The sequence below is a fragment of the Heptranchias perlo genome, chromosome 19, assembly GCF_035084215.1.
Source record: "Heptranchias perlo isolate sHepPer1 chromosome 19, sHepPer1.hap1, whole genome shotgun sequence".
NCBI lineage: Eukaryota > Metazoa > Chordata > Chondrichthyes > Hexanchiformes > Hexanchidae > Heptranchias > Heptranchias perlo.
In genome coordinates, this window is record NC_090343.1 from 22260890 (window position 1) to 22273728 (window position 12839).

The 12839-nt window shown below is 41.9% G+C and overlaps 1 protein-coding gene across 1 annotated transcript in view; it reads left to right on the plus strand.

The window, feature by feature from the left end:
* Positions 1 to 12839, plus strand: part of LOC137335344 (peroxidasin homolog) — a 132597-nt gene that overhangs the window by 56122 nt on the left and 63636 nt on the right. Inside the window, exons 8-9 of the mRNA XM_068000678.1 lie at positions 3220 to 3389; positions 4338 to 4455. Of these exons, the coding sequence (XP_067856779.1) occupies positions 3220 to 3389; positions 4338 to 4455 (288 nt within the window). The remainder of the gene's footprint in view (positions 1 to 3219; positions 3390 to 4337; positions 4456 to 12839) is intronic.

Here is a 12839-nt window from a genome sequence, read left to right on the forward strand (position 1 = left end):
CTAGAGGCCTTCAGGGTGATGACTATGACTGTCACATCTGGGCCTCAGTCACTGATGTGCACATACGGGCATGGGCTGTCCACTCCAGATATGCAGATACATATCCCTAAGATTTGGGATGAGGTTTGTATCTTTGCGCGTGGACACACTTAAGGCTGGCTCTGCTGCACTTCTGTCAGCGGAACAGGTCAATTGAAATTTTGGGCCTAGTGCCTCTGAATGAACACTTCCATTCATTCTAATGTATGTAAGTCCACTTTAGGTTTCTTTGTTTTAATGAATTTTTTTGAATTTCCTGGGAAATTTTCAATCATTTAATTTTATTTAAATTAAATCCAAGTGAAAATCATAATTGGGGGGTGAATTAACATTACATTTTCCAGGTAAAACAATCCATTTGTTGCAGAAGAATTTTAGCATACTCATTTAGTCTGGGTTAGTAGTTTTGCAGTTTTTTAAAGAAAAACTTAATATCACTATTATTCTGTTTTATTCCTAAATTATTGAGGTTCTACAGTTTTTTTTCTAAGCATGGTATACTGGAGAAGAGATGAGAGAAAGCACTAGGCACTGCCAATGCCACCAGGTACTGTTCACACCTGGCACTATCTCTAGATGCAACTAATGAGACTCAAAAATATTGTGATGTTTTGGGAACTCGTGGGTTGAGAAGTGTGTCGGTAAACTAATTAGGAACATTTGTAAAAGTCTGTAAACTTTAATTCATGCCATCTATTTCCAATACCTAATGAGAGTGAAATACATGGGAAGTGGGAGGAAATCTGATGATGATCTCTGGTTTGCTAATCTAAACGTTGGAAATTTACACCATTCTGAATAAGTGGAATCATTTCTTTGTTGGGTTTTATTTTAAACTCAATTTTCTAAACGGAGAGCAAGCTCTTACAGAATAGACACTGGTGGGATCGATATGCAAATTTTTGGTAATGAATTTACATGACCACTGCTAACTTTCCTGCTTCTGTCCAGGCCATTCCAAGAGCTTTTACAAGACCTACCTTGAATGTGGCTCCTCTCCCCGTGTTTCTAAAATGCAGCTGAATAAGCGTTTTCTAAAGAAAATTGTGCCTATCCCAACATGTTGATGGATGTGCAGATTTGTTTTAATGTTTTCTTTTCCACTTTTCGAGCATGACCTTACAAGGGGTCATATCCAAGATAGGTCCTGACACAGGCCAGATGACAGGCTAACATGGCCATTGTATTCTCCAATAATCTAAATGGGGCATTTTCACCAACAGGAGAAACTGAATGTTCAGAGCCACATTGTAAAAGTGGCTCTGACTATAAAGTAGTACAAGTAGGATAAGAATATCTTTATAATATGATCATTGATAATCATCTAAAATGGATGTTGCAGCAAGGAACATCTCTATAGAAGGGTTGTGTAATGGTTCTTTTATTTGTGAAGAAAGCATAAGCTCATATTTGAGGTTCGTGTTCTATCAGTGTCCTTGTGAGATGCTGCAGTATTACTGGTGATCAGTGAATTTTCATTAACAGTTCTGTCTGGCCTGTTGGGTCATTAAACCGAGGCCCAGTCTGCCCTCTCAGGTTGACTTAAAAGATCCCATGGCACTATTTCGAAGAAGAGCAGGGGAGTTCTCCCCGGTGTACTGGCCAATATTTATCTCGCAACCAACATCACTAAAACAGATGATCTGGTCATTATCTCATTGCTGTTTGTGGCACCTTGCTGTGCGCAAATTGGCTGCCATGTTTCCTACATTACAACAGTGATTACACTTCAAAAGTACTTAGTTGGCTGTAAAGTGCTTTGTGATATCCTGAGGTCGTGAGGTCGTATTAATGCTTCTTTCTTTCGTTCATTCTTTCATTTTTTCATTATGTATATAAGATTCATGCAAGAACAAAAGTACATTTCTCCAACGAAAACAGCACATGGAATGTTCTGTTCTTAAAATCTTACAACAAAATTCAACATCTTCAAAATAAATTTACAAGACTACACATGACTCGATTCCTAGTATCTCTTTCTCTCCCCTCTTTTCTCACTTTTTTCCAATCTTGGCCTATTGCTTTTGTCTCTCTGTCTCACATCTATCTTTAATTGTACTCTTTCTAATTGCTAATTCTGCATTCTCTCTCACACACACACACACACACACACACACACACCATGCTGTCTATAATCTCTCTCTTACATATCTCAATCTTTAATTTCATTTCTTTTAGAGGTGCCCCAACTTTTTGCTTATGGGCTGCAGGGGCCACATATACGATTTAAATCCATGTTTCTATTACTTTTCATATATCTCAAGTTACTAACAACAACAACTTGCATTTTTATAGTGCCATTAACATAGGAAAATGTCCCAAGGCACTTTACAGGAGCGTAATGAGACAGAAATTGACACTGAGCCAAAAAAGGAGTTATTAGGACACGTGACTAAAAGCTTGGCCGGAGAGGTAGGATTTAAGGAGGGTCTTAAAGGGGGAGAGAGACGCGAAAAGATTTAGGGAGAGAATTCCAAGTCATAGGACCTAGGCGGCTGAAGGTACAGTTGCCAATGCTGGGGCGAAGGGAGGGGGGATGCACAAGAGGCCAGAATTGGAGGAACGCAGAGTTCTTGGAAGGTTGTATGGCTGGAGGAGGTTACAGAGATAGGGAAGGGGATGGCCATGGAGGAATTTAAACACAATGAGAATTTTAAAATAGAGGCATTGGTGGACCAGGAGCCAGTGTAGGTCACTGAACATATGGGGTGATGGTTGAACGAGACTTGGTACGAGTTAGGGTACGGCAGCAGAGTTTCTGGAGGTTGGAAGATGGGAGGCCAGCAAGGGGAGCGTTGGAATAGTCGAGTCAATATTGAGGATACCACATTGCCATAAGTATTTATACTAACCGATTTTGGTATTCTGATTCAGGATTAATCCACCAAGGAAACAACAGTGTTAAGAGCCCTTTCCAAATCTTCAGACCCACAAAATTCAAACAGACAAGTAAATATGAAGTATATTTGGTTAAAGAATCAAGTTGTCTGAGTTTTGATGGCCCAGTTTGCTACATGTGGCCCTCAAGTAGTTTGGACACCCTTCCAGGATGTTTATAGCAAAAATTGGATAATAATCTAAGGTGAAAACACTCCCTAAACAATTAACTGTGTAGTCTGTGAACTGTTCTGTCATTGAGTTTACATACAATTATATTTCTGTTTTAATTTTATTTTGCAGTCGCTTGGACTCCAATTCACTGATATGTGATTGTGAATTAATGTGGCTGGCAGAACTACTGAAGAAATATGCTGAACATGGTAACGCCCAAACAGCTGCCACCTGTGAGCATCCCAGAAGGCTTCAGGGACGGTCGGTTACAACAGTAACTGCACAGGAGTTTAATTGTGGTAAATTAAATTGTCTCAATTATTTCATTCTTGTAAAGTAAACTAGTCGATCCCCCATGGGCTCGTTCATGGATGGTCGAGGGCATGGAGAGGTAGTGTGATGGTTGGGTGGGGGATGGAACACTGTTAGGGGAGCAAAGCAGTCAGGCAGTTAACGTAACGCTGGGCTGGGGAATGGATCTGTTAGACAAAGTGAGAGCTGGAGTAGGATGGAACAGGGCATGAAACGCAAATTCATGCCGTGATGAATTATATTTGAACTAATTGCGATTTATTTTTTTGCCCAAGGAGCGATGCCAAAATGTGACATCCTACAGATTTTTTTATATATATATATATAATATATATATTAGCTGATCACCTGTGGCATTGCTCACAGGTAGTCTGGGGTCTAGAACACAGTTGTAATGATTAGCTGCTGGCCTGGCCTGACCTGAGGCAGTGCTCAGGTACACTAGATTAATCCATGTTTAACTGTCGTTTGGTGAGACAAGTTTGCAGATTGTTTAACCAGAAATTTACATCTTATCTGAAGAATGCTACTTATGGCAATGTGGTATCCTCAATATTGAACAGATTATGTGCTGAAATCCTGGACTCAGGCTTGCAGCTACAATCTTCTGACTCTGATGTGAGGTTGCTATCAACTGAGCCCAACTGACACATGTTCCAAAGCTGTCTAAAGAAGTTTTATGCCTTGTACTGATAGTGCTGTGTCAGATATTGAGGGAAGAGGAAGTAGAGGACTTTGGGTTTAGATTCATTAGGTAAGAGTAATTATTTTGCCAGGAGGGGTTCTTGAGTCTCAGCCACAGTCCAAATATGCACAAGTGCTCACCCTTATCGCAATAATAACAATTCTCAATTTTTGCAATGGATGCTTCTTTTATTGCTTTTCCCCATTCAAAGAAAGCAATTTGAACTCACCACAATCTTGTTTCCTTGTAGAGAGGCCCCGTATCACTTCTGAGCCACAGGATGTGGATGTTACTCTGGGAAACACAGTTTACTTCACCTGCAGGGCAGAGGGCAACCCTAAGCCCAACATCATTTGGTTGCACAATAAGTGAGTACCAGGGGAGAGCTTCAGTAAAGACTTCAAAATATTATAGTAACTGCAAAGTGAGCACATGTATTTGATGAGAAATTACTTGATGTTAGCATACTGTCCACTTGTGGATCTTTCATATTGATTCAATTTGTGTAACTTCTTTTTGAACTGTGGTGATGATGCTCTTTAACTTGTAATTTAAAAATCTTCGTCAAGTACATGCAGCCTGCCAGAATCTCAAAGGCTAAGTCCTCTTTGGGTAAATCGTGCATATTTCACAGTGGCATGGAAGCCACTCTCAATCAGCAGAGGAAAATATCTGTGACATGAGCGAGAAGGCAATAAAATAACTAAACTGTCACTTGTAGGTCAGACAAGGTTACAATAATAGACTGGCTAGCAGAAGACTAGCTATCAATCACAATGATTGGGAGCAACAACAATCTGCTCTTTTGTAACAAACCATCCCAAGGTGATTCATGAAGGGGAGAGGAAACTGACACCAAGCAGGAATTAGAAGACAGTGCAGGTGGCTAAGGTGTTGTTGACGAGGTAGGTCCTGAAATGGTTTTTGAAGCTGGGGAGAGATATGGTGAGTTGTAGTAGTTTAGCAAGAGTGTTCCAGAGCATAGGGCTGTGCCTTCGATGATGAAGTGCAAGAAGGGACAAAAAATATACAGTAAGCTGCAGTCGGAATACCGGAGAGTGTTGGGACATAGGGCTTGAGAAGGTTGAAGGGATGGGATGGGGCGGTGGGGTAGGCATGGAGGTGGGCAAAGTTACAGAAGTGGTTTTGGTGATGGATGGGATATGAGGTTTGAAGCACAGCTCATAATCAAACAGGACAATGTGATCATGCACTGTAGGGTCCACCTTGAGCAAGCAGTCAGAGAGGTAACTGGAATCAGCTAGTTGTTTGCAGAGTTTCTCACTGGAGCCAAACTGGTTGGCTTCAGTCTTGCAAATGTTAACTTGGAGGATGTTAATGCATTCACAATTTCTGGCAGCAAGTAGCTGTTAACATGCAAAGATGCTAAAAGGTGCTAAATGTTGTTTTAAACACTGTTCCCTCAGACCTCCTGAAGGGACTGGTGTAATGGCTAATATGTTATGGCTATCTATTCCCAGGACATTTCCATTTTATTGAAAAGCTTCTTCAAACTATTGATACCATGTTGACATGTTCCTATTAACTGACATACCTTGTGTAGTCTTTGGCTAGACAATTCCATTATTATAAATGACGCAAACTGCAAATAGACAAGTAACAATGAATTTCAAAACTTTCTATTTCTATTTAGAGTTAGAAGAACAGATCAACTGATCATCATCTCATTTGTTATTTGTGGGATCTTGCTGTGAGCAAATTGGTTGCCATGCAACATCTGTGACTACACTTTAATTGGATGTGAATTGCTTTGGAACATCCTGAGAGACATAAGATGCTACATAAAAATAAATTCAGAAAAAAAAGAGGCAACACCTTTGGCCAATTACTTTATTCCTTATCTTTTAGAGCCATATAGTTGCCTCATAAAACTGCATTCTAGAGAACAGTAGTTGATTGTTTTTATGAGCCAGCATGAGAATTCATTTCAATCTAAAATGTTACAAAGAAAGAAAGAACTTGCATTGATATAGTGCCCTTCACAACCTCAGAACGTCCCAAAACACTTCACAGCCAGTGAAGTACTTTTAAAATGTAGTCACTGTTGTAATGTAGGGAAACGCAGCAGCCTGTTTGCACATGGCAAGGTCCCATAAACAGTGAGACAAATGACCAAATAATCTATTTTTTTGGGTTGTTGTTTGAGGGATAATTGTTGGCTAGGACACCAGGAGAACTTCCCTGCTCATCTTTGAAAAGTTCTATGGGATCTTTTATACCCACCTGAGGGGGCAGACAGGGCCTCAGCTTAGCACACATTTGTAAAAGAAGCCCTTATATATCCTCTATTGCTACTTTATCTGTTACCATGTGCTTCTTCTGGGAATTACACCAAGTTGTCCAAGGTGTTAACACCATATGGATTTTTTCAGTTACATAATAGCCCACTTGTTGCCATTTTCCATTTGTGGGAAGTCTTCGCTTGTCAACAATCTGCTAATATTTATTCATAATCGAGTTTTCCAGAACATCCAGGGTCAGGTTGGTAAGAGAGGCTATTTGAACTTGAAGTTGACCATTTCTTCACAATGATTCATCGATGTAATATATTTGGATTTTCAAAAGGCCTTCAATAAGGTACCGCATAGTAGACTCATATCTAAGGTCAGAACATGTGGAGTCAGGGGACAAGTAGCTGAATGGATAGCAAGCAGACTACAAAACAGAAAACAGAGAGTATGGGTTAAAGGTAGTTGCTCAGATTGGCAAAACATGGGAAGTGGTGTACCACAAGGATCAGTGCTGGGACCACTGTTGTTCACCATTTACATCGATGATTTGGACTCGGGAACCGGAAGTACAATTTCAAATTTTGCGGATGACACCGAATTGGGGGGAATAGCTAATACTGAGGAGGACTGCGACAAAATACAGGAAGACATTAATAAACTTGCAGAAAGGGCATGTAATTGGCAAATGAATTTCAATATAGGTAAGTGTGAGGTGGTACATTTTGGTAGGAAGAATAAGGAGGCCATTTACTCCTAGAATCATAGAAGTTTACAACATGGTAACAGGCCCTTCGGCCCAACATGTCCATGTCGCCCAGTTTATACCACTAAGCTAGTCCCAATTGCCTGCACTTGGCCCATATCCCTCTAAACCCATCTTACCCATGTAACTGTCCAAATGCTTTTTAAAAGATAAAATTGTACCCGCCTCTACTACTGCCTCTGGCAGCTTGTTCCAGACACTCACCACCCTTTGAGTGAAAAAATTGCCCCTCTGGACCCTTTTGTATCTCTCCCCTCTCACCTTAAATCTATGCCCCCTCGTTATAGACTCCCCTACCTTTGGGAAAAGATTTTGATGATCTACCTTATCTATGCCCCTCATTATTTTATAGACTTCTATAAGATCACCCCTTAACCTCCTACTCTCCAGGGAAAAAAGTCCCAGTCTATCTAACCTCTCCCTATAAGTCAAACCATCAAGTCCCGGTAGCATCCTAGTAAATCTTTTCTGCACTCTTTCTAGCTTAATAATATCCTTTCTATAGTAGGGTGACCAGAACTGTACACAGTATTCCAAGTGTGGCCTTACTAATGTCTTGTACAACTTCAACAAGGCATCCCAACTCCTGTATTCAATGTTCTGACCAATGAAACCAAGCATGCTGAATGCCTTCTTCACCACCCTATCCACCTGTGACTCCACTTTCAAGGAGCTATGCACCTGTACTCCTAGATCTCTTTGTTCTATAACTCTCCCCAACACCCTACCATTGACGGAGTAGGTCCTGGTCCGATTCGATCTACCAAAATGCATCACCTCACATTTATCTAAATTAAACTCAATCTGCTATTCATCGGCCCACTGGCCCAATTTATCAAGATCCCGTTGCAATCCGAGATAACCTTCTTCACTGTCCACAATGCCACCAATCTTGATGTCATCTGCAAACTTACTAACCATGCCTCCTAAATTCTCATCCAAATCATTAATATAAATAACAAATAACAGCGGACCCAGCACCGATCCCTGAGGCACACCGCTGGTCACAGGCCTCCAGTCTGAAAAACAACCCTCTACAACCACCCTCTGTCTTCTGTCGTCAAGCCAATTTTGTATCCAATTGGCTACCTCACCTTGGATCCCGTGAGATTTAACCTTATGTAACAACCTACCATGCGCGGTACCTTGTCAAAGGCTTTGCTAAAGTCCATGTAGACCACGTCTACTGCACAGCCCTCATCTATCTTCTTGGTTACCCCTTCAAAAAACTCAATCAAATTCGTGAGACATGATTTTCCTCTCACAAAACCATGCTGACTGTTCCTAATCAGTCCCTGCCTCTCCAAATGCCTGTAGATCCTGTCTCTCAGAATACCCTCTACCAACTTACCCACTACAGATGTCAGGCTCACCGGTCTGTAGTTCCCAGGCTTTTCCCTGCCGCCCTTCTTAAACAAAGGCACAACATTTGCTACCCTCCAATCTTCAGGCACCTCACCTGTAGCTATCGATGATTCAAACATCTCTGCTAGGGGACCCGCAATTTTCTCCCTAACCTCCCATAACGTCCTGGGATACATTTCATCAGGTCCCGGAGATTTATCTACCTTGATGCGCGTTAAGACTTCCAGCACCTCCCTCTCTGTAATATGTACACTCCTCAACACATCACTATTTATTTCCCCAAGTTCCCTAACATCCATGCCTTTCTCAACCGTAAATACCGATGTGAAATATTCATTTAGGATCTCACCCATCTCTTGTGGTTCCGCACATAGATGACCTTGTTGATCCTTAAGAGGCCCTACTCTCTCCCTAGTTACTCTTTTGCCCTTTATGTACTTGTAGAAGCTCTTTGGATTCTCCTTTGCCTTATCTGCCAAAGCAATCTCATGTCCCCTTTTTGCCCTCCTGATTTCTCTCTTAACTCTACTCCGGCAATCTCTATACTCTTCAAGGGATCCACTTAATCCCAGCTGTCTATGCATGTCATATGCCTCCTTCTTCTTTTTGACTAGGGCCTCAATCTCCCGAGTCATCCAAGGTTCCCTACTTCTACCAGCCTTGCCCTTCACTTTATAAGGAATGTGCTTACCCTGAACCCTTGTTAACACACTTTTGAAAGCCTCCCACTTACCAGACGTCCCTTTGCCTGCCAACAGACTCTCCCAATCAACTTCTGAAAGTTCCTGTCTAATACCATCAAAATTGGCCTTTCCCCAATTTAGAATTTTAACTTTTGGGCCAGACCTATCATTCTCCATAGCTATCTTAAAACTAATGGAATTATGATCACTGGTCCCAAAGTGATCCCTCACTAACACTTCTGTCACCTGCCCTTCCTTATTTCCCAAGAGGAAGTCAAGCTTTTCCCCCTCTCTAGTCGGGCCATCCACATACTGAATGAGAAATTCCTCCTGAATACACTCAACAAATTTCTCTCCATCCAAGCCCCTAATGCTATGGCTGTCCCAGTCAATGTTGGGAAAGTTAAAGTCCCCTACTATTACCACCCTATTTTTCTTGCAGCTGTCTGTAATCTCCTTACATATTTGCTCCTCAATTTCCCGTTGACTATTTGGGGGTCTGTAGTACAATCCTATCAAAGTGATCTCTCCCTTCTTATTTTTCAGTTCTACCCATATGGACTCAGTGGGCGAACCCTCGGATATATCCCCTCTCACTACTGCCGTGATGTTCTCCCTAATCAAGAACGCAACTCCCCCTCCTCTCTTACCTCCTGCTCTATCTTTCCTATAGCATCTGTACCCTGGAACATTGAGCTGCCAGTCCTGCCCCTCCCTTAGCCATGTTTCAGTAATAGCTATAACATCCCAGTCCCATGTACCCATCCATGCCCTGAGTTCATCTGCCTTGCCCATCAGACTTCTTGCATTGGTTCCCATCCCCCTGCCACATTAGTTTAAACCCTCTCCTAGGAAAATAAGAGTCTAAATGGGGTAGAGGAGCAGAGGGATCTGGGGGTACAGATACACAATTCACTAAAAGTAGCGACACAGGTTAATAAGGCCATTAAAAAAAGCAAAACCAAGCACTGGGGTTCATTTCTAGAGCGATGGAATTGAAAAGCAGAGAAGTTATGTTAAACTTGTATAGAACCTTGGTTAGACCACACTTGGAGTACTGTGAACAGTTCTGGTCTCCATATTATACAAAGAGGCGCTGGAGAAGATGCACAAATGATTTACTAATTTGATACCAGAACTGAGAGGTTATACCTATGAACAAAGATTGAACAGCTGGTGCTCTTTTTTCTAGAATAGAGAAGACAGTGGGGTGACCTGATAGAGATCTTTAAGATTGTGATAGGGTAGACATGGAAAAGATGTTTGCACTTGTGGGGGAGACCAGACTAAGGGCCATAAATAAAAGATAGTCACTAATAAATCCAATAGGGAATTGAAGAGAAACCTCTTTACCCAGAGAGTGGTTAGAATGTGGAACTCGCTACCACAAGGAGTAGTTGAGGCGACTAAGATAAATGTATTTAAGAGGAAGCTAGATAAACACATGAGGGAGAAAGGAGTAGAAGGACATGTTGATGGTGTTAGATGAAGAAGGGTGGGAGGAGGCTCGTGTGGAGTATAAACACCGGCAGGACCTGTTTCTGTGCTGTACATTCTATGTAACTCTCTGTAGATTACAACTTGATTAACAAAAGTTTTTCATATTTATACCGCTTAAGTATGATTCATAGAGGGGACTATGGGCCGAGACATCTAACCATGTTCCAATCATTTACTACATTGCAAGAATATTTATGGAACTTGCTTTCTAATAGGGCCGTTGAACAGTTCATGCAGCTGTGTAATAATTCGTACACTTTGGCTGTTGGACAACAAGGCAGAAGCAAATGCCTCTCAACAAGCAAGTGGGATACTTTGAAACATTATTGCTGCACTTCAAAACAAATGCAACTTTGCTGCAATTTTGTGTAGCAGTAATTATTTCAGTTTTCCCCTTCTCCCCTCCCTGGATCAAACTCGTGATCCTCACTGGACTGATGTTCTAGTCACTTTAGTAATATTCTCTATCTGTAAACACTAAAAATCTTATACAAACATATGAAAAGGAAAGACAGGAAAGGACCAACTGGTTCATAGAGCAGTCCCGTCCCGGCAAGTTGTAACTTTCACACACCATCAGTCCATTCCTCCTCCCTTTCCACCCCCTCCCTCATCCCTCCACACAATCACACAATCTCCTCGGAAGGGCAAAAAAACAGAAAACCCAGAGGCCAATTTAGGAAAAAACTCTAGGAAATCGCTCTCTGACCCCTGAAGGTGATCAAGCAAGCTCTAAGAGACTACAGTGACTAAATGACACAACTCCCAGTGACCCAGCTACCTTCTATTTGTATATCATTCTCAGGAACTTGCCCAGCTGCCTTTTGAATACTTGCAGCAAATCTGCACTCACTGAATGTGCTGGCCACTTATTCCAGAGGTTGATGACTTTCTGTGAAAAGAAGTAACTTCTAGCCTCTAACCTACTTATACTTGTCCACCATAACCTTTGTAACATGAATAACCTATCCACTTCGGCTGAGTCTAATCCTTTTATTATTTTAAAGACCTCAAATGTACCACTTCGAAGTCTACGCTTTTCCAAAATAAAAAAACCCCAGCTCTAAGTGTGTTTTGTAACTAAGGGCCCTTAGTTAAGTATCAAAAGAGTGTCCCTCCTCTGAATCTTTTCCAGGGCCTCTATATTCCCATCATGTGAGGGACCAAAACTGGACACACTATTCTAGATGTGGCCTGACCAAGGCCTTGTACAAAGAAAGGGTGGTGTTTCTTGTTTAATATTTAATTGCCCTAGCAATACATCCTAACACCCCATTTGTTTCATAATAGCCTAATGGACCTTCAGTTACTCATGCACTATAACCCCAGATCATTCTCCCGCTCAGCAGCCTTGAACACACAAACCTACTTGGTGTACATATGCTTGGAATTACCCCTGCCCAAGTGCATTATGGTACAATTGTCTATATTAAAATACAGTGCCAGACATGGGCCCATTTCCCCCATTGCATAGTTTCCCCAATGCCTTCATCCGGATTGGTGATAAAGATAGTGAAGAGCAACAGCCCCAATACTAATTCTTGTGGGATTCCACTAGTGACCAGCCCCCATAAAGAACCTCCACTATTAATGACTGTTTTCTGTCTTATGAATGCAACCAGTTCCTCATCCAAACACAAAATATGCCCACCAATCAAGGCTCAACCTTGCTTAGCCTTTTGTGCTGCACTGTCTCAAAGGCTTTTTGGAAATCTAGATACATTGGGCTCAATTTTGAAATGGTGGCGGGATGGCAGCCGGAGGCTGGACAGGGGGGGGGGTGCGGGCTGGTGAAGGTGTGCTTGGCAAACCCAAATTTTAAAAAAACTTACCTTTCTATCGTGATGTAATTGATGGTGATTAAAGTTGTTTCCGGGTTTCGCGCCCGGCAGCCAGCCTGATTGACAGGGGTAGAGGGGGCGATCGGGGTTGGAGTGGGGGTGGGGAGGGTAGAGGAAGATCGGTTGGGGAGAGGGGGACATCGGAGAGGGAGACTGTGGGGGCTGAGAGGGACATCGAAGAGGGAGATTTCTGGGGCTGAGAGGGAGACATCGGGGAGAGAGGGGGACATCAGAGAAGGGGATACGGATATCAGAGCAGGTGACATCGTGGAAAGGTAGGTTTATTTTGTTTTTTAACTTTGTGCAGTGGTTTTTTATTTAATTTATTTACTCTATTTTTGCCTGATC